Below are 22,384 nucleotides of genomic sequence, written 5' to 3' on the forward strand. Positions count from 1 at the left end.
TCAATAATAAACAATGAGCATTCTCAGAGCTGCAGAATAATAAAACAGACCTCAATTACCACCAAGTAACTACAGAAGTTTACACCGGAGAGCATAAGATACGAAACATGAAGATTTTTGACAGCTTCACACATTTCCACAGCCTAAACTCTCTGAAAGGAGTTGGATAATGGATCAATAATAAACAATGAGCATCCTCAAAGCTGCAGAATAAAAAAAACAGACCCCAATTACCGCCTTAATGTACACCTGAAGATGATAGGCCCAGTAGAGATTGCGGGGTACGTAAAGAAAACATTATCTCGAAGTGGAGATACCAAGAAACTCCAGAATATGACACCTGAGAGTATGTGATATAGAAGATGAAGATTTTTGACAACTGCACACATTTCCACATCCTAAAATCTCTGAAAGGAGTTGGATAATGGATCGATAATAAACAATGAGCATACTCAGAGCTGCAGAATAAAAAAACAGACCCCAATTACCGCCTTAATGTACACCTGAAGATGATAGGCCCAGTAGAGATTGCGGGGTACGTAAAGAAAACATTATCTCGAAGTGGAGATACCAAGAAACTCCAGAATATGACACCTGAGAGTATGTGATATAGAAGATGAAGATTTTTGACAGCTTCATACATTTCCACAACCTAAAATCTCTGAAAGGAGTTGGATAATGGATCGATAATAAACAATGAGCACCCTCAGAGCTGCAGCAAAGTCAATTGAGCACTCAGGTACACCAAATTAGCTTTTTATTTAGAAATTTTTTTGCCACACATCCAACTAGTAGGTTTTCCTTTCCTTCCAAGTCCCATAACAACAGGTTGGAGTTGAAACAACTCCAAATCTACGGTAGAAACTTTTCATTAGATAAATTAATTACATAATGCCGTTAAGGGTTTCGAAATGAGGTAGTGGCAACCACAACCCTTGCTATCACTCCCTTTTTAATTAAATAAAAATTTAAATCCACATCCTCATATTTTTATCTATGGTTTGAGTTGTCTATTGGAGTATTTGTTGATTACCACAATTTAATTTTTATTTTTTGGGAAAATTTCCCAATTTCTGGTCTGGTTTCTATGAAAATCAATTCGAAGAGACCTAAAATCGAAAAATCATCGCAAAAAATTTAGGGAAAACTGTTTATTTTTTTATTTATTTCGAACGGCATACCTTCAACATTCCTTCCATATCTAGAGACATGAGTTGCTCCTTTCCCAACGTCAACATGGCCAGAGCGACTTTGAATATGATCTCCATTCCTTCGGAAAGAAAAACGTCCATGATCCTGCACGCCAAAGGCAACGATAGAGCCGTTGTGAAAAGGGTGAGGAACCAACTGGAAGCGTACATGGAAGTGTGGAAATTTTGCGATTGGAAATGTTGATTCAAATCCGGCAGGTATTCGGCGACGAGGTTCTCCAATTGGTACATGCACAACCCCAATTCGGCCATGCTGGGTTTGAACATGTCTCGCATCCGGTAATCCTCCATTATCCGCACCAAAACGGCGAACGCTTCCTCTTCCGGCATCTACAGAAATATAAAATGTTTGTTGTCATTACCACTGGACGCGGTACACAGCGAAACGTTTTTTTTTTGTTATTTTCGGTTGTATATCGAAAAAAATTCATTTATATTGAAATTAATGTTGTCGTTGTCATCGAAGTGGGTGAACCGGTCTCGGTATCATGTCTAAAAACGAATATTGAGTCACTCACCTGCATCAGAAGCAATCCCACTATGAAACCTGAACCTTGACAATATCCTACTTCTCGATCGTGTAGAGAATAAGCTTTTATAACGTTGAAGAGAGATTCTTGGCCTAGTCCGTCTTTTTCTTTGAAAAATTCGTGTTCCGGATACGTTCTGGCTATATCCCGTCTTATGACTTTTTCGCAGGGGGATTTTGTCTGGAATTTGGGGGAAAAAAATCGGTTTCTGTTATAAATACGTCGTTTGTAATGATCTAAAAATCGTATTGGATTTTTTGCTGTTTTATTTTATTCACTCTACACTGAGAAACATTCGTCATTGTATGAAATGTGTATTGTCGGCCATTTTAGTTGATATGTCAAATATTTGAGTCGCAGTAAGACTCATTTTGATACAAAATCGATTTTTGTACGTTTCCTCTAATTATATTTTCGTTTTACACTGAGAAATGTGATTCGGGATATTTCTGTACAGAGGAATTTTCCGATACGGTTTCCTTCAAAACTGTACATTTGATCTGGGAATTAATGTGATTTTTGGATTTTTTTGGAAAAAAAAATACATAATATTCCATGATTTTTCGCATATCTTTACTATAAATTGGTATTTTTAATATTTTTGTCAAAAAATTCGGAAATTTCGAAAAAAATTTGACACGCTTGTATAAAAAATTCGATATCTCCGAAACCATTCGAGATATCGATTTCATTTTGACTTGAATCGATTGAGAAAACGTCTGTCTAAGTGACTGTATATATTAAATATCTTCAGTTTCATATTTGTGAGAAATATACAGGGTTAAAGTTGAAGTAAATTTTTTTTCAAAATAAAAACTATATAAATTTGTAGTATGTACTGTTTTGGATTGGCAACATTGTAGTACAAGAAAAACGGGACAGGAATATCGATATCATCCTTGAAAAATTACGAAAATCCTTCCTTCGTAATACAGAGCGAGGTATATAACTTTAAGTTAGAAGTTATGAAAAAAAAATTCGGATTCCTTTGCTCCGAAAATTAAAAAAGTGAGTCAGACTCTGCTAAATTTATGTAAAAAGGGGTTTTTTTGTACGAGGAGTTCGAAAAAGATGTGAGTCGCTCGGAAAAATCATTATTATAGGCGGAAAATTCATGAAAATTCGATTTCCTTCAAAGCTATACATTTGATCTGGAATCTAACAGAATTTTTGGATATTTTGAAAAAACTTACAGAATATTTTATGATTTCATGGGTTTTTTGATACGAGGAGTTCGAAAAAGATGTGATAAACTCGGAAAAATCATTATTATAGGCGGAAAATTCATGAAAATTCGATTTCCTTCAAAGCTATACATTTGATCTGGAATCTAACATAATTTTTGGATATTTTGAAAAAACTTACAGAATATTTTATGATTTCATGGGTTTTTTGATACGAGGAGTTCGAAAAAGATGTGATAAACTCGGAAAAATCATTATTATAGGCGGAAAATTCATGAAAATTCGATTTCCTTTAAAGATATACATCTGATCTGGATTCTAACAGAATTTTTGTATATTTTGAAAAAACATACATAATATTTCATGATTTCATGGGTTTTTTGATACGAGGAGTTCGAAAAAGATGTGATAAACTCGGAAAAATCATTATTATAGGCGGAAAATTCATGAAAATTCGATTTTCTTCAAAGATATACATCTGATCTGGATTCTAACAGAATTTTTGTATATTTTGAAAAAACATACATAATATTTCATGATTTCATGGGTTTTTTGATACGAGGAGTTCGAAAAAGATGTGATAAACTCGGAAAAATCATTATTATAGGCGGAAAATTCATGAAAATTCGATTTCCTTCAAAGATATACATCTGATCTGGATTCTAACAGAATTTTTGTATATTTTGAAAAAACATACATAATATTTCATGATTTCATGGGTTTTTTGATACGAGGAGTTCGAAAAAGATGTGATAAACTCGGAAAAATCATTATTATAGGCGGAAAATTCATGAAAATTCGATTTCCTTCAAAGATATACATCTGATCTGGATTCTAACAGAATTTTTGTATATTTTGAAAAAACATACATAATATTTTATGATTTCATGGGTTTTTTGATACGAGGAGTTCGAAAAAGATGTGATAAACTCGGAAAAATCATTATTATAGGCGGAAAATTCATGAAAATTCGATTTCCTTCAAAGATATACATCTGATCTGGATTCTAACAGAATTTTTGTATATTTTGAAAAAACATACATAATATTTCATGATTTCATGGGTTTTTTGATACGAGGAGTTCGAAAAAGATGTGATAAACTCGGAAAAATCATTATTATAGGCGGAAAATTCATGAAAATTCGATTTCCTTCAAAGATATACATCTGATCTGGATTCTAACAGAATTTTTGTATATTTTGAAAAAACATACATAATATTTTATGATTTCATGGGTTTTTTGATACGAGGAGTTCGAAAAAGATGTGATAAACTCGGAAAAATCATTATTATAGGCGGAAAATTCATGAAAATTCGATTTCCTTCAAAGCTATACATTTGATCTGGAATCTAACATAATTTTTGGATATTTTGAAAAAACTTACAGAATATTTCATGATTTCATGGGTTTTTTGATACGAGGAGTTCGAAAAAGATGTGATAAACTCGGAAAAATCATTATTATAGGCGGAAAATTCATGAAAATTCGATTTCCTTCAAAGATATACATCTGATCTGGATTCTAACAGAATTTTTGTATATTTTGAAAAAACATACATAATATTTTATGATTTCATGGGTTTTTTGATACGAGGAGTTCGAAAAAGATGTGATAAACTCGGAAAAATCATTATTATAGGCGGAAAATTCATGAAAATTCGATTTCCTTCAAAGATATACATCTGATCTGGATTCTAACAGAATTTTTGTATATTTTGAAAAAACATACATAATATTTCATGATTTCATGGGTTTTTTGATACGAGGAGTTCGAAAAAGATGTGATAAACTCGGAAAAATCATTATTATAGGCGGAAAATTCATGAAAATTCGATTTCCTTCAAAGATATACATCTGATCTGGATTCTAACAGAATTTTTGTATATTTTGAAAAAACATACATAATATTTCATGATTTCATGGGTTTTTTGATACGAGGAGTTCGAAAAAGATGTGATAAACTCGGAAAAATCATTATTATAGGCGGAAAATTCATGAAAATTCGATTTCCTTCAAAGATATACATCTGATCTGGATTCTAACAGAATTTTTGTATATTTTGAAAAAACATACATAATATTTCATGATTTCATGGGTTTTTTGATACGAGGAGTTCGAAAAAGATGTGATAAACTCGGAAAAATCATTATTATAGGCGGAAAATTCATGAAAATTCGATTTCCTTCAAAGATATACATCTGATCTGGATTCTAACAGAATTTTTGTATATTTTGAAAAAACATACATAATATTTCATGATTTCATGGGTTTTTTGATACGAGGAGTTCGAAAAAGATGTGATAAACTCGGAAAAATCATTATTATAGGCGGAAAATTCATGAAAATTCGATTTCCTTCAAAGATATACATCTGATCTGGATTCTAACAGAATTTTTGTATATTTTGAAAAAACATACATAATATTTCATGATTTCATGGGTTTTTTGATACGAGGAGTTCGAAAAAGATGTGATAAACTCGGAAAAATCATTATTATAGGCGGAAAATTCATGAAAATTCGATTTCCTTCAAAGATATACATCTGATCTGGATTCTAACAGAATTTTTGTATATTTTGAAAAAACATACATAATATTTCATGATTTCATGGGTTTTTTGATACGAGGAGTTCGAAAAAGATGTGATAAACTCGGAAAAATCATTATTATAGGCGGAAAATTCATGAAAATTCGATTTCCTTCAAAGATATACATCTGATCTGGATTCTAACAGAATTTTTGTATATTTTGAAAAAACATACATAATATTTCATGATTTCATGGGTTTTTTGATACGAGGAGTTCGAAAAAGATGTGATAAACTCGGAAAAATCATTATTATAGGCGGAAAATTCATGAAAATTCGATTTCCTTCAAAGATATACATCTGATCTGGATTCTAACAGAATTTTTGTATATTTTGAAAAAACATACATAATATTTCATGATTTCATGGGTTTTTTGATACGAGGAGTTCGAAAAAGATGTGATAAACTCGGAAAAATCATTATTATAGGCGGAAAATTCATGAAAATTCGATTTCCTTCAAAGATATACATCTGATCTGGATTCTAACAGAATTTTTGTATATTTTGAAAAAACATACATAATATTTCATGATTTCATGGGTTTTTTGATACGAGGAGTTCGAAAAAGATGTGATAAACTCGGAAAAATCATTATTATAGGCGGAAAATTCATGAAAATTCGATTTCCTTCAAAGATATACATCTGATCTGGATTCTAACAGAATTTTTGTATATTTTGAAAAAACATACATAATATTTCATGATTTCATGGGTTTTTTGATACGAGGAGTTCGAAAAAGATGTGATAAACTCGGAAAAATCATTATTATAGGCGGAAAATTCATGAAAATTCGATTTCCTTCAAAGATATACATCTGATCTGGATTCTAACAGAATTTTTGTATATTTTGAAAAAACATACATAATATTTTATGATTTCATGGGTTTTTTGATACGAGGAGTTCGAAAAAGATGTGATAAACTCGGAAAAATCATTATTATAGGCGGAAAATTCATGAAAATTCGATTTCCTTCAAAGATATACATCTGATCTGGATTCTAACAGAATTTTTGTATATTTTGAAAAAACATACATAATATTTCATGATTTCATGGGTTTTTTGATACGAGGAGTTCGAAAAAGATGTGATAAACTCGGAAAAATCATTATTATAGGCGGAAAATTCATGAAAATTCGATTTCCTTCAAAGATATACATCTGATCTGGATTCTAACAGAATTTTTGTATATTTTGAAAAAACATACATAATATTTCATGATTTCATGGGTTTTTTGATACGAGGAGTTCGAAAAAGATGTGATAAACTCGGAAAAATCATTATTATAGGCGGAAAATTCATGAAAATTCGATTTCCTTCAAAGCTATACATTTGATCTGGAATCTAACAGAATTTTTGTATATTTTGAAAAAACTTACAGAATATTTTATGATTTCATGAGTTTTTTGATACGAGGAGTTCGAAAAAGATGTGATAAACTCGGAAAAATCATTATTATAGGCGGAAAATTCATGAAAATTCTTGATTTCTTTCAAAACTATACATTTGATCTGAAAATTAACACGAATTTCGAGTTTTGGATGGAATTTTACGTAATATCTCAAAAATTCAATCAAACTATCGACAGTTTCCGTAAATTTCAAGTAATATCTCGAAGGTACAAGAACTTTCGATAAAATTTTTGTTACCTCTCAACATCAACTTCCAAAAAAACTGAATAACTTTTCTAAAAATTAAAATAACTTCGCCAACTTTCTCACAAATACGATTTTTCAATAATCAAACAATAAATATAATCCCAACCTCAAATATAAAACGAATAAACGGACTAACCGAAGCTACTAAACGTACTATTTACCTTTATATATTCGGCGTACAATTTTTTTTCGGGCGAATCGGTGGCTCTGCACAACAACTGCCATGTTATCGGCCTAAAATGTAGGGGTATACCCCTACGGACCAACTCCCTTATTTGCGCGTTCTGTTTCCTCCAATTATTCTCCCAATCGTTAACTATATGACCCCAAGTGACCCACAAGTCCTCTTCGCCTCCGTCTTCTGCCCGTTCCTGAGTCGAACTCGTCCCTAAGAATAAATTATTCACACATCGACGTTTCGCGTCTTATATCTGATGGCGTTTACCTGACGTTAAAGATATCTGAGACGTATCGGAACTCTTTCGAGAATGTCCGGACGTCGCCGAAGCCCCGCTCAACGAATTGAGCGATTTGGCGTCCGACTCGAAGAGTCTGTTGGCCTCTTCCAGTTTTGCTAAGAGCTCCAGTTCGGAGCCGGTGGCGCGATTGTTGTTGGTTTCGATGGCGATTATTTGGTTGGCGGGCCCCCCGGACGGCGACGATAAATTCTCCTCCTGTAGCCTCATGGCTGCGGGCGGCATGGCCGGATAATAGCCGCCATCGGCATCTATAGATACCAGGCAACTTAACGAAACCACCCTGAAAGTTAATTCGATATAAATAAATTTGGAATTTAGATTTTAACGTCCACAATCGCCCAAATTTTCAACGACATCCCAGTTGCTTTGATTGGTCAACCGAGACACGAGTGTATACGAGGATCGTTCGGAAATTTAGTCGCGTTGGGTGCGATTCAATTGGAACGAATCAAATTACAAAAAAAACGAGTTTTTTTGAAAAAAAAAACGTACTGGAAAAGGTATTTTTTTTAATATATGATCAGGGGTATTCCCCGAATGTACATCCAAGTGGGCGTCGTGAAGGGGGAGGCTTCAATACAGCCGCCATTTTGAAAAACACGTTTTATCAAATATCTCGCGAACCGCGCATCGTACGAAAAAAATTGCACAGATCATTATTATAGATAATAATATTTGCTATCTTTTTTATTTGAAACTTTTTTTTGTATAATGCATAATTATAGCGCTACAAACTTTTTTAAATATGGTTTTTGATAAATATTAAATTACGCTACATCTTAAGAATTTTTATTGTTATTATTAATTAATATTATGCTTGTATTATACTACTTTATATTATATTGTACAGTATCATTTATATTTTCAATTTATAAACTAAATATTTAGGAAAAACCATATTGAAAAAAGTTTGGAGCGCTATAATTAAAAACCTATGCGTTATACAAAAAAAAGTTTCAAATAAAAAAGATGGCAAATATTATTATCTATAATAATGAACTGTACAATTTTTTTCGTACGATGCACGGTTCGCGAGATATTTGATGAAACCTGTTTTTCAAGATGGCGGCTGAAGTGAAGCCCCCCCTTTCGTGACGCCCACTTGGATGTACATTCTGGGGACACCTCTGAATATATTCAAAACAAAATACCGTTTTTTTTTCCAGAACCTACTTTTTTGGTTTCGGCTCTTGGACTAAAACACCAGCGTTTATTACAGGGATTTATTTAAAGGATTCAAAATTTGACTATTTATTCCTTATTCATCCAAAATAACCTCAGAAATCGAAAGATCGGCAAATTTAAAGTAAAAAATGTCGTATAAAGTTTTTTCGCCACATCAGTAGTTTTTGAGTTATTCGTAATTAAAAAGTACGATTTTTCGTTAAAAAAACGCATTTTCAATAGTTTTTTACGTATAACTCTGTAATGATGCGTTTTATCGAAAAAATTGTAATGAACAAAAATGAAGATTATAAAAAAACAAACAAATTAAACGATATTTTAATATCTTAATGTTATACCTAAAGCAAGTTATTGATACTTGAATAATTTTTGTTTTACGTAATTGAATATTTAACCTCAAATAACTGGAAAAGGGTAAATTTTTCAAAAAAAAGTCATAGGGTACTTTTTAAAGAGCTTAAAAAGACCTTTCGAATGATTACTGACAAAAGTCGTTTCGACTGGAATTTCAGTGAGATATAATGTAAAATAATTAAAAGTTAAAAAAAATTGCACTAAAACTAATGCCGTTTCATTCTAAATCAAAATTAAACTTATTCCTTATACCAAATACTTTATTTGGATGTTATTCACGATATTTGAAAATTTGGCTGATTAGAAATGCATAATTTCGAAAAAAATCGGCATTAAAAAATTTTTATTTTTGAAAAAAATTTTTTTGCTCATTTTTGCTCCGTAACTATAAGAGATAAAAAAAAACAAATAAACAATCAAATTAAAGCATTTTTTATGACGATTATTTTACTTTTTTTATTTTATTTGCAACAGAAAAATTGACGGAGTTATAACCAAATTAATGCGTCACTATTGTGCTAGAATTGGTTATCCCCAGCCCTTTGACCCTTTATTTATAAAATGTGGAGGGTTTCAAGCCCTTCTAACATACATAAGCTTATAGCCTTGAAAATTACCTTTAAAATGGTTCTTTGTAGGATGTTATAGCTTTAAAATTAACGGAGTTACATAAAAAATAAAAATTCGTGAATTATAAAATATGAAAAAGTTTCAAATTTTGTCACACGGATTTTTTCTGTCGATGCTAAATTGCCTTTAGGTACATTTGAGAGTACCAAGAGTTGATATACTTATAATCTTGTCAAAGGGGTGGTTCTTAAGGGGGTGTCAGGGTGTAGAGAATGAAAAACCACTTCGTGTTTGGAAAATACCGAAAGAATTCAAAATCGAAACATTGAGTCATTAAATTTTTTTTATTTTTTATCAAAGGGGTGGTTCTTAAGGGTTGACAGGGTATAGACAATTAAAAATTACTTCAAATAGAGACGAGAAATACCAAAAAGAATGCAAAATCTAAAAGTTGGTAGTCATTAGATTTATTTTTATTTAATTCTCTGTAAAGGGGTAGTTTTAAAGGGTTGAATAATAATAACCAATTAAATTTTATTAAAATGACATGAATTTTTCATAATTACAACGAAATTACAGTGTTTTAAATAGTTAAAAGATTATTTCCTATATTATGTTCATCAAAAGGGTAGTTTTTAAAGGTTTTTAAGGGTCGATACTTCAAAATATATAAATTTTCTATTATAAAATAATGGTAAATAAACGTAAAACATTTGAATTGAAAAAAAAAAGTAGAAAAAACTATAATATTAGTATTTTTCGATAAGGGGTGGTTTTCACTCATTAAAACCACCATGCAGATTTTGATACGGAGGGTGATATGAACTTAATTCCAAATTTTCAGGACTTAAGAACCCAACCAACTTCCCCAACTCAATTTAACTAATTTGGTTCGTATTGTTTATAAATTCTGAGTACGGTTCTGTTTCGGTAACCTTGAATCGGGTTCACGCAAAATTAACATCGCCCATAGTTTTTTTTTTCACTAGATACATATAACTATCTTTCTTCAACATAATGAAACACACGTGAAACACTGTTGATAAATCTTCGACGGTAAATTTTCGTTATATAAAATTATTATCGACAGAGCGTGTCTGCAAAATGTTTCCCGTTACACAAATGTCGACTGGTATAATTAATAAAACAGACCAACGTTTTATCTAACTATAATTTTATGAGTTTATTATTGTTTACCGATATACCGCGCGCTTCATTACTGTTTAAAAACAATTTTTTCGAACGTAATTTTTTTTAGGTTAGGTTTAATAATAAAAATACAAATACGTACAACAAAGTTTATTTTACATTTTATATAATGTATGTACACGTACTTTAAAACGCGTAGATTTTAAAAAGTCACGAATGTCTTTTTGTTTTCTTGACTTTTGGATTTTGTTAAAAAATTTATTTCTAACGATCAATCATTCGGCCCTGTAACCAGCCGCTAATTGTTTCCGAACAATACCGAACGCTTCCGGATGATCCCGAATCTACCCCGAAAACTTTAAAGACACACAACAGCATTTTTCAATAGTTTTTTACGTATAACTCTGTAATGATGCGTTTTATCGAAAAAATTGTAATGAACAAAAATGAAGCTTATAAAAAAACAAAGAAATTAAACTATATTTTAATATCTTAATGTTTTACATAAAGCAAGTTATTGATACTTGAATAGCTTTTGTTTTACGTAATTGAATATTTAACCTCAAATAACTGGAAAAATTTTATGTAATGTATATACACGTACTTTAAAACGCATAGATTTAAAAAAGTCACGAATGTCTTTTTGTTTTCTTGACTCTTGGATTTTGTTATAAAATTTATTTCTAATGATCAAATCAAATCAATCATTCGGCCCTGTAACCAGCCGCTAATTGTTTCCGAACAATACCGAACGCTTCCGGATGATCCCGAATCTACCCCGAAAGCTTTAAAGACACACAACAGCATTTTTCAATAGTTTTTTACGTATAAATCTGTAATGATGCATTTTATCGAAAAAATTGTAATGAACAAAAATGAAGATTATAAAAAAACAAACAAATTAAACGATATTTTAATATCTTAATGTTTTACATAAAGCAAGTTATTGATACTTGAATAGCTTTTGTTTTACGTAATTGAATATTTAACCTCAAATAACTGGAAAAATTTTATGTAATGTATATACACGTACTTTAAAACGCATAGATTTAAAAAAGTCACGAATGTCTTTTTGTTTTCTTGACTTTTAGATTTTGTTATAAAATTTATTTCTAACGATCAATCATTCGGCCCTGTAACCAGCCGCTAATTGTTTCCGAACAATACCGAACGCTTCCGGATGATCCCGAATCTACCCCGAAAACTTTAAAGACACACAACAGCATTTTTCAATAGTTTTTTACGTATAACTCTGTAATGATGCGTTTTATCATATAATAAATAAAAATTTAAAATAAAGCTAATAAAAAACAAAGAAATTAAACTATATTTTAATATCTTAATGTTTTACATAAAGCAAGTTATTGATACTTGAATAGCTTTTGTTTTACGTAGTTGAATATTTAACCTCAAATAACTGGAAAAGGGTAAATTTTTCAAAAAAAAGTCATAGGGTACTTTTTAAAGAGCTTAAAAAGACCTTTCGAATGATTACTGACAAAAGTCGTTTCGACTGGAATTTCAGTAAGATATGATGTAAAATAGTTAAAAAAAAAAAAAATTGCACTAAAACTATGATTTTTTCGCTTAAATTTTCGCGGAATACTCGCGGTTGATAGTTTTTTCGTTTTCCAAAAAAGCATCCAAGCGAGCATCCAAAAAAAACCGACGCCATGACCTTGCCTGCAGATGAAACAGTCTCTGCCTTCTTTGGAACCGGTTCTCCCTTTTTAATCCATTTTTTTTATTGTTTTTTCGTTTCGGGTGTGGAGTGATGGACCCACGTTTCATCCATGGTTATGAACTGGCTTTATTTCTATAAAACATTACCAAAAACTCGATGGAAACGCTGTTTTTGTTCCATTGTGGCGTCTATCTTACAAACAGCTTTCTCATATCCAAATTTTCAGTTCAAATGCACTTTTTGAAATGTCTGGTAACTTTCAATCGACGATCATCCACTGGATTTTCTTCAACATTTCTAGAATCGTCACTTCTTTTGGCCGACCATCGCGCTGTTGGTCTTCGCAAATCGTACGGTCTCGTCGAAACTTTGCTTTTTTATTTCTTAGATCTTTTGATGTATTAACGCGTCTAAATGTTCTTGAATAAGCCCGCGAAACGGGTCCTACGGCCGGCTCTGTCCAACTACAGTGGAATTTTAAAATTCGGCGAATACGCGCGGCGTCTTTCACATTTTTTTTATATAAATGGCGGAAGCGCCTTTGATATTTCCTTATTACATTATTTATTTCTTTTCTAGAAGTTTCTAGAACTTTATTTAGGTGTATAAATGATTTGTTTAAACGCAGTTTGTCAACAAACAGTTTTTTGTCCGTTAATCACCAATTTTGGACGCGGAATTTCAAATCGAGGAAATAATTGAACGTTTTCGACAAAATTTTGAACGAAACTCATATTCCGAAGGTTGGAACAACGACACATGTGGAATTAAACGGTGAAAGCCTTACGTATAAGCCCGCGAAACGGGTCCTAAGGCCGGCTCTGTCCAACTACAGTGGAATTTTAAAATTCGGCGAATCCGCGCGGCGTCTTTCACATTTTTTTTTATATAAATGGCGGAATCGCCTTTGATATTTCCTTATTACATTATTTATTTCTTTTCTAGAAGTTTCTAGAACTTTATTTAGGTGTATAAATGATTTGTTTAAACGCAGTTAGTCAACAAACAGTTTTTTCTCCGTTAATCACCAATTTTGGACGCGGAATTTCAAATCGAGGAAATAATTGAACGTTTTTGACAAAATTTTGAACGAAACTCATATTCCGAAGGTTGGAACAACGACACATGTGGAATTAAACGGTGAAAGCCTTACGTATAAGCCCGCGAAACGGGTCCTAAGGCCGGCTCTGTCCAACTACAGTGGAATTTTAAAATTCGGCGAATCCGCGCGGCGTCTTTCACATTTTTTTTTATATAAATGGCGGAATCGCCTTCGATATTTCCTTATTACATTATTTATTTCTTTTCTAGAAGTTTCTAGAACTTTATTTAGGTGTATAAATGATTTGTTTAAACGCAGTTTGTCAACAAACAGTTTTTTGTCCGTTAATCACCAATTTTGGACGCGGAATTTCAAATCGAGGAAATAATTGAACGTTTTCGACAAAATTTTGAACGAAACTCATATTCCGAAGGTTGGAACAACGACACATGTGGAATTAAACGGTGAAAGCCTTACGTATAAGCCCGCGAAACGGGTCCTAAGGCCGGCTCTGTCCAACTACAGTGGAATTTTAAAATTCGGCGAATACGCGCGGCGTCTTTCACATTTTTTTTTATAAATCGATTAATTGATTATTCATAATACATTTTATCTAGACTTACCGCTTGCTCGATCTTCTCGAATACCAATATCTCGTAGATACCAATTTTTGCAATACCATTTTTTTTTTAAATCACTTTATCTTAAAATGTTTATATACAAGTAAAATTTTCATAGTACCACCGCGAATAAAAAAAATATTGTTTATATAAAATCTACGAGCTGAGGTAGACGCGTGCCTCGAGCTGGTGGAACTCCATCGCTGATGATGACGACCAGAAAAAAATAGTTTATTGAAAAAAAAAAACAAATTTCACTTTAATCGCGATAGAAAAAGTGAAAGTATTTTTTTTTTATTAATAAAACAATTAAATTATAATTTAACTGATATATAAATCACTCTATACGATGTAATTAATACACAGGACCGGCACAGCTCGAATGTACCAAACAATTCGATATTATAAAGAAAACGCGTTTTGTTTTCGAGCTAAGAACGCCAAAATCGAAACTTTTTTACGTATTATGCCATATTTAACCAAATAATAAAAAAATATATCGAAATACAAATGAAATTATTAATCAAATATATGAATTAGGTCTGAATAGATCTCGATCCGGTCCTTATAAACAAACAACGACGAATAATGCTTAGACAAACATATTCGGCGATGTGGCATTCGTTTGACCCAATTTTCAAGCCTCGCATTCAATTTAACCAAAACAATAACACCGATTTTATAAATTCGCGATATTCCGTGAAAAAAATGAAAAAAAAAACAGTTTTAATGATGCCGTTTCACCGATACGTACGAAAGGTCAGTAATTCGTGTCGCCCTAATAAAAGGAGTCCAAACATTTGAGGTCCTTGCAGGATTGAGAACCGAAACGGAACTGAGGAGTTTCCTGGATCGCGGACCGGTCGATAGAGCTGGGGCGGTTCGAATTCAGACGCTATTTTATAACGTTTTACGCGGAATAACCCATTTCGAGAAATGTACAGAGATATCGAACCGGTGCGTTTATTTTGGGATGCCGCGAATTCGAGTTGTCAACATTTTTCGTAACCAGTCTCGTTATTTTATAACCAGACCTCGTATATATTCATTTTCTCTCTCGTTCGGTACCCCGCGCATGCTTGATGCGCGCAAAAGATGCGCAGAACTAACTGAAACGCCCAGAAGAGAGAGAGAGAGAGAGATATCGATTTTCGATTGATTCCAACTCGTTTGATATCGATTAATTTCGATTTTCGATTGACGTCAATTCTCGATTGGATCGATTGAAGTTTGACATACCACCTTATGCACTTTTTTGCAAGTTGGATATTTTTTAAAATTATATTCCGACGTCATTACTCATTATCTTCGTATTTTGTACAATATAAAAATAATTTTGAGTATCGAAATCGTTTTCCCAACTCTATACGTCGGTCAGAATCGTCATCCAGGCGACTTATCCGACAAGAACCGATCGATAAGGCATTAATTTTGCTCGAGAGGATATCAAATTCTATTTACCATCGAATTTTTTTGAAATACGGCACCACTTTTTCAGAAAGATACCATTTGGATGGAAATAAAAAAACCGGCAGACGATGTACGAGGTTTGTTTATATAAATAAGGTTCCCGACGAATTTTCACGATGAAAAATCTGTTCGTTCGCGTTGGATGATACATTTTTGGAAAGATAAAACTTCATTTTTCCGTCCGGTCTTCGAATTTTCCGCGCCATTTGCACACACGTTTTGTGAGTGCAAAAAACGACAAAAATGAAGCCGAGCTAAGCTCCAGTCTCGTCGAATCGCGCCAAACAGTGTTTTTAGCATCCGCAGATTGTCGAGTAGCGAAGTTTCGACGAGACCGTACGATCTGCGAAGACCAACAACGCAGTGGTCGACCAAATGAGGTGATTATTCCAGAAATGTTGGAGAAAATCCACTGGATGATCGTCGATTGAAAGTGCACGGGCTAGAAAACATACTGGGGAGTTCGAAAAGTGCGGTACGACGCATATAAACTGGATAAATCCTAATTTACGTCATCTTTTGTAACTTATTATTTTAAAAAACAATACATCGTTCGTGTTTTTCATTCAAAATCACGAAACATTGAACTGATAAGCTCTTTGTGAATATATTAAACATTTTCAACCGGAACAATCAATGAACCTACCGTTTTTGACCGTTCAATGTACCTCGGCCTCTATTTTAAATCCCCCGGTACATCTAATTATCCTACACGGAAAATTTTCTGTATATTTTAACATTTATAAGCGTGAAATATAACTTAGAACGGATTTTTTTCAAATTTACGACTTTAATTCTTAAAAAAATAAAAAAATATGGATACAAATACATATTTTAAGTGATTCTTTTAAAAATTCATATCAAATTTATTACATCAACATGAATACGTAATATTCACACCCATATCGTTTGGGATTAGGTCAAACCCTAACGAATACGAAGAAAAAAATAGATAAAAAGGGGTTTGGATACTTCCAAACAAGGTCAATTACTAATTAACATGAAATCATCTAAAAAAAGTGAAAAAAGTAATAATTTTAATATTTTTACACAATTATTCAAGTTTTAAACCTCAAATTTCATCAAATTAATTACATAAATCATATTTTATTGACATTAAAACCGTTAAATTTGTTATTATAACCTACGCCACTGTAAAGCCGCCATTAATGAAATTTAAAATGAACCCAATTGTACTTAGTCAATACAATAGATTGTTCTAAATTATTTCTAAAACATATTTGTAATTCGCGAACCCAACATATAATTTTTAATTGACCTAGTCTAGCGTAAGAATCATCGATGTAGTTGCCATAATTCGATGACTCACAAAACCAATTATCTACCTGCTCGATACCTGTTAAGTCAAACCAAAACATTAAGATGTATTACTTTCATAAAAAAAGCCCATATTTCACTCGTTTTAAATTGGGTAACTGAATTAATTCTAACAAATGTACAATCTTTTCAATTCAATTATTATCTAATAAATCGCACAAACAATATATTCTTGTATTAATTATTTTTTTACGGTTGGTGTGAGTTTTATGACCCACTTTCACAAAAAAACTATATGTATATATTATAAAATATTGACGGTTCAATATGCTATATATTAACATTAAATTACCCTAATACCCTTAAAACGCTAATTACTACTCACCTGTTAATAATACACTCACAACAACTTTTTCTTGTAAATTAAAATATAATCATCGAATCATATCTTTCGAAATCCAATAAAATTCAACCTTACCGTTCTTTGGATCTATATTACTAATTAATAGGCGATCAAAAACGAAAATAACGACCGTATTTTAATTATTTCTCGTAAAGCTTGTACTACGTGTCACTCTTAAAACCAATCGAACTCCACTGACAATCCTGTCAGTTCCTCAGCTGATTATTAAATAATTGTGACTATGTTCAGACTTATCAGATTTTCTAAAAACACGTGGGAGAATTTGAATTGCGAATTTTGATTGGTGGTAAAGAAGACTATTATTCTCTTAATTCTTTCAAACGCCAATAAAATTTGAAAATACAAACGGTAATAACCGAGATTTTATTGATGTTTACGAATATAACCGAATCTCAATAGCCTCTGAAGTTAGTAGATGAATATTTGAGAACAGTGTAGCCAACAAAAGCGACGCATATTAAACTTTATATAAACCGTTATCTTTTATACAATAATTAATATGAAAAAGGATAGGAATAATAATGTAAATAAATTATAATTGAACTGGAATTTCACTAGGATTTGATAAATAATCCAAATGTGGGATAGTATAATGCACCACTGCGAATAACTAAAAGGAAGCTAGATTAATTAGGGAATCAGTGGTGTGGTGGCAGCATTGAAATAGGGTAAAATAAATAACGATGGCGGACGAACCTTTACCAGCCGGCTGGGAAAAACGATTGAGTAGGTCAACCGGTAAGTATACAATATTATTAAAAAATATTTATTCTCTGCATTTCTAAAGCAATAAAATTTAAATAAATTGTTAACATTAAATTGATTGTAGATTAATTATAATAAAATATTTACAAGCGATTCAATAGATGCCCAAAATATTTCTAAATCATTTATCATTATATTACAAATTTACTATAAATTTTCAACAGGTCAGCATTATTATTTAAATGTGTATACAAAAGAATCCCAGTGGGATGTTCCTGATAAGCCAGCTGAGCCCGTATCCTCAAGCGGTCCTGAACAAGTACAATGCTCACATTTACTCGTAAAACATAAAGATTCTAGAAGGCCTTCATCTTGGAGAGAAGAAAATATCACACGATCTAAAGAAGAAGCACTGGATTTAGTGAAATGTATATAAAAAGATTAAATTGTCCTTTTTTTTTTTCTTCATAAAAATTTTTTTTTAGCTTATCGAGAACAAATCGCTCAAGGAAAAGCATCTTTTGCAGAACTAGCATCGAAATACTCAGATTGTTCTTCGGCGAAAAGAGGAGGTGATTTAGGTCCTTTCGGAAAGGGAGCTATGCAAAAACCGTTTGAAGAAGCTGCTTTTGCACTCAAAGTCGGGGAATTATCTGATCCAGTATTTACAGATTCCGGTGTGCATATTATTTTACGTACAGTTTAATTTGACCTAAATCATTTCCAAATAAGGATTACTACAATTCAGATATACTATTTAAGCTAAAACTTCCATTTCCAGATTGTTAATAATAAATTACTTTGTTGAATATTGAGCTTTTAATATTTGACAAGTTTTTAATAATCCACTTTGTATTACAAGACTAGTTATAATTTAATTCAATCTGATGTATATTTACCAGCATTTATCAATTCTTTATTCCAATAATTCACTTTTTAATTTTTGTATAGCTACAAATATATATATTAGTGAAAATTAGTTTCATTCAAATTATTTTTTTATTGAAATCACTGGTAATATTGACAATTTGTATTTGGGGGGTTTTAAAAGGAGCTCGTTTCAATTGTTTGCAACTGAAAATTTTTTAAAAATCTTCACAGAAATTAGAATGGTATTAGGAAATCTTCAAAAAGTCAATTTCCCCAAATAGCAGACCCATTTTGCTAAAAATTGGTGGTTAAAACTATAACTAAATTCAATAGTGTTTGTTAAAACTAATTTCTTCATTATTATTCGAGATATCTAAATTTTCAGTACAACCTATTTTGAAAAATTGATATCGACAGTGGTAGTCATTGGAAAGTTTGGTGTTGCCACCATAGATACCTCAAGGATTCTTAGATGTAATTTTTTTCACAAAGCTCAAGACAATTTCTAAGCTGGACTAAGATTTTTAGATCGTCATTATATACAGTTTCTTAAACAAGAAGATCTACAAGCTCCAGTTTTATTACCGAAGATTCCAGTGTAAGATACAAGACAAATCACTAGCAGTCTTTGGTAGATGGTTGGTGAAGATGATTTTAATAAACTGAATTGAAGAAAGAGAATCATTACATATAGCAATATGTTTGTAGGGGTTGGAAATGTATTTGAAACCCTAAATGATGCTGAAGATAAGCAGAAGGAAGTTCTTAATTTTAACAAACACGGCAGTCAGTTTTTTATGTATTGATGAATAATTTCTTTACGACTGTACTAGGAAATTCAAGTTTAATTTCATTAAGAAAAGTATCGATTCTAGTAATTTTTTTGGTCCAAAGAAGCCAGAAAGACAAAGAAAAGTTGGTATTTATGGGTAAAAACGTAATTGAAGTCCACATAAGCAAGGAAGACAAAGAAAAGTTAATATTCATGTACAAAAAAGCATTTTTTGGTCCAAAGAAGCCGGGAACACAAAGAAAAGCTAGGAATTCATGGGTGAAAACATGATTTTAGGTCTAAAGAAGCAGGGAAGATGAAAATAAGGTGATATTTTTGGGCAAAACACCATTTTAGTTCCAAAGAAAGCAGGAAGATAAAGAAAAGTTAGAATTCATGGGTAAAAACGTGATTTTAGTTCCAAAGAAGCAGGGAGGACAAATGAAAGCTAGAATTCATGGGTAAAAACGTGATTTTTGGTCCAAAGAAGCCAGGAAGACAAAGAAAAAGTAGAATTTATGAGTAAAAACTCGATTTTTGGTATAAATAAACAAGAAAGATAGAAATAAGTAGGTATTTATGGGTAAAAACGTGAATGTTGGTCCAAAGAAGCCAGGAAGACAAAGAAAAAGTAGAATTTATAGGTAAAAATGCGATTTTGTTAGAAGGATTTAAACATAAAAAGAATGAACAGGATTATATGATACCGAAGCAGCATATTATTGTCTGGAGCAGTATTTACTTGAATAAATATGCCTGAAATTTGTGGGGTAGACAAGTAGGTAAACAGCCGTATAAGAATGTCGGAAATGTACTACATCAGAATCTGCTGCAGTTGTATTTGAATGAGTTCAATATAATTTGATAAGTTTTATTATTTTTCATAGTTTCAACTAGAGCAAAGTATTTTTTAACTCACCTTTTCCAATTTACAATACTCATTTAGTAGTTGCTAAAAATAAAACTCAATTATGTGTAAATGAAAATTTTATTTCTTAGATTTAAAAATTTATAAAGGAGCACAAACTTTCATAAGTCTATAAGGATTTGAACCGCTAATAAATTCCACTTCTTCATCTAAACCAGGATAATCATTCACCCATTTCCTTTCCCTATAATAATCCATACAACTCGTCAATTCTTTTTTCGAATAATCCGGTACTAGAATTGGAACAAAAGGATCCATATGTTCGAAACCATCTTTTCCCAATAAATATCTAGAATAGAAATTTTATTATTTCGTATTACTTCAAATATTTAATGGTTTTGGCATGATATTACTAGTTCAATTAAACATTTGACAATATTTGTGAGATTGGGATATTATAATTAATCAAAAATGAACATCATCAAAGTTTTTCTACTCACAACTCACTATTTTTAACATAAACAGTGTTAAAATTTGAGAATTTATGAAAAAAAAATATTTTAATTTAAGATATTCGAGGTTAAATACCTTGGCATGTAGGATAATTGATCTTTATCTGCAATGGCGATTTCATCAACTATAACAACCACAGCTCCATTTTTCCAATCGCTTTTCGTTAAATTCAAAAAACCCTCTGTGATTGTAATTTTATGAGGATGAACAACTTCTTTTTTTTCGGTATAAACCCTTGTATTAGGATAGAAAAACGCGTTAAATCCATCAATTGCAACTAATGTTTTAAATATTCCATTAGTGGACAGTATTTTTATCTCATTACAAAGAGCCACAATAGTATTTGAAGCATATTTAACCTATAACAGCAATATTAAAAAAATATTTAAATATAATAAGAATTTTACTGACCCTATTTATCCCGTGATCAATGAGTTCTGTGAGATTTGATCCTTTTGGTGTGATTTCTCTTTTGCTCCATATATATTCGACAGTTGTTTTTACATTTGGATTTGTCAGTATATGGGCATTTTGCGTTTTAAAATGTAGTAACCAAGCAGCTGCATCTAAATTCAAATCAACGAATCCTTCTTTGGTTTCACTATTACTATATTCTTTACATCTTCGCATCCAATTCCCCAGCCATGGTATATGAACGATAAGAAATTCATTTTTATGTGCATAATGTAAGATGTGTGCTAAACATAAAGTTTTTCCACTTCCTTTTCTACCATATAAAACGAATTTAACTGGTGGTTTGGAGTAATTGATTTGTTTCAGGCAATTTATTACATCAACTGACGGTTGTCGTATCATAAGGCAAAGCTCATTGAATGTTTTTGTTTGTATATCGAAAGTTTTAGGTATCCCTCCATGAAGAAAAATTTTCTTTCGATCTTCTTCAGATATTTTATAAAATTGTGCGATATGGTCATTCGTATGATTCGAACAGTCCGTTTCGGTGGTACGAAATCTTTGCAGCCTCTCTTCACTTAAAATTAAAGGAGCACTAGAAAAGTTACTAATAGGTACTTTAATAAGTGCCGTTCTAGACACAAATTTTACTAAATTTGTTAACATTGTTATAAAATTCTTTAAATAATCATTTTCTGTTAAAGGTTAATTTCTTTTAACAAAATTGTCAATTGTCATAAATTTAATGTATTGGTCAAATAGTTATTGTAGCTGACGCCTTTCTAGCCATAAAAAGAAGAAGACAATATGTGTTCTAA

The 22,384-nt window shown here is 31.6% G+C and overlaps 3 protein-coding genes across 5 annotated transcripts in view; 1 reads left to right on the forward strand and 2 right to left on the reverse strand.

Moving 5' to 3' along the window:
• The window catches only part of LOC130900229 (ecotropic viral integration site 5 ortholog), a 40,337-nt gene extending 22,693 nt beyond the window's left edge, over positions 1-17,644 (reverse strand). For 2 of the 3 annotated variants that reach the window (XM_057810727.1, XM_057810728.1), the window contains exons 1-5: positions 17,386-17,644; positions 7,615-7,928; positions 7,331-7,557; positions 1,730-1,921; positions 1,182-1,541 (exon numbers count right to left, since the gene is read on the reverse strand). In XM_057810727.1, coding sequence (XP_057666710.1) covers positions 1,182-1,541; positions 1,730-1,921; positions 7,331-7,557; positions 7,615-7,870 — 1,035 coding nt within the window. In that variant the 5' untranslated portion in view covers positions 7,871-7,928; positions 17,386-17,644. Of the gene's footprint in view, positions 1-1,181; positions 1,542-1,729; positions 1,922-7,330; positions 7,558-7,614; positions 7,929-14,255; positions 14,456-15,006; positions 15,147-17,385 lie in introns of those variants that run through there. The other variant, XM_057810729.1, reaches the window with a different exon arrangement.
• Positions 17,645-18,009: 365 nt separating this feature from the next.
• LOC130900236 (putative peptidyl-prolyl cis-trans isomerase dodo) lies at positions 18,010-19,120 on the forward strand. Its single transcript, XM_057810738.1, has 3 exons — positions 18,010-18,162; positions 18,354-18,557; positions 18,615-19,120. The coding sequence occupies exons 1-3, from the start codon at positions 18,108-18,110 to the stop codon at positions 18,833-18,835; spliced, it is 480 nt and encodes a 159-aa protein (XP_057666721.1). The 5' UTR covers positions 18,010-18,107; the 3' UTR covers positions 18,836-19,120.
• A 1,620-nt stretch (positions 19,121-20,740) lies between these two features.
• LOC130900235 (28S ribosomal protein S29, mitochondrial) lies at positions 20,741-22,303 on the reverse strand. Its single transcript, XM_057810737.1, has 3 exons — positions 21,564-22,303; positions 21,228-21,511; positions 20,741-20,988 (listed from the first exon to the last, which is right to left on the reverse strand). Exons 1-3 carry the CDS (start codon positions 22,230-22,232, stop codon positions 20,781-20,783), a joined length of 1,161 nt encoding a protein of 386 aa, XP_057666720.1. The 5' UTR covers positions 22,233-22,303; the 3' UTR covers positions 20,741-20,780.
• Between the last annotated feature and the right edge of the window lie 81 nt (positions 22,304-22,384).

This window comes from Diorhabda carinulata, chromosome 12 (assembly GCF_026250575.1).
Source record: "Diorhabda carinulata isolate Delta chromosome 12, icDioCari1.1, whole genome shotgun sequence".
Taxonomy (NCBI): Eukaryota; Metazoa; Arthropoda; class Insecta; order Coleoptera; family Chrysomelidae; genus Diorhabda; species Diorhabda carinulata.

Bases quoted from the DNA above. Each gene is read 5' to 3' on its own strand.
- LOC130900236 (XM_057810738.1), top strand. From the start codon at position 18,108: ATGGCGGACGAACCTTTACCAGCCGGCTGGGAAAAACGATTGAGTAGG. The intron at 18,163-18,353 runs GTAAGTATACAA...AATTTTCAACAG, and splicing joins ACGATTGAGTAGGTCAACCG to GTCAGCATTATTATTTAAAT. The intron at 18,558-18,614 runs GTATATAAAAAG...ATTTTTTTTTAG, and splicing joins AGCACTGGATTTAGTGAAAT to CTTATCGAGAACAAATCGCT.
- LOC130900235 (XM_057810737.1), bottom strand. From the start codon at position 22,232: ATGTTAACAAATTTAGTAAAATTTGTGTCTAGAACGGCACTTATTAAA. The intron at 21,512-21,563 runs GTCAGTAAAATT...TTGCTGTTATAG, and splicing joins TTGATCACGGGATAAATAGG to GTTAAATATGCTTCAAATAC. The intron at 20,989-21,227 runs GTATTTAACCTC...TTTCTATTCTAG, and splicing joins CAATTATCCTACATGCCAAG to ATATTTATTGGGAAAAGATG.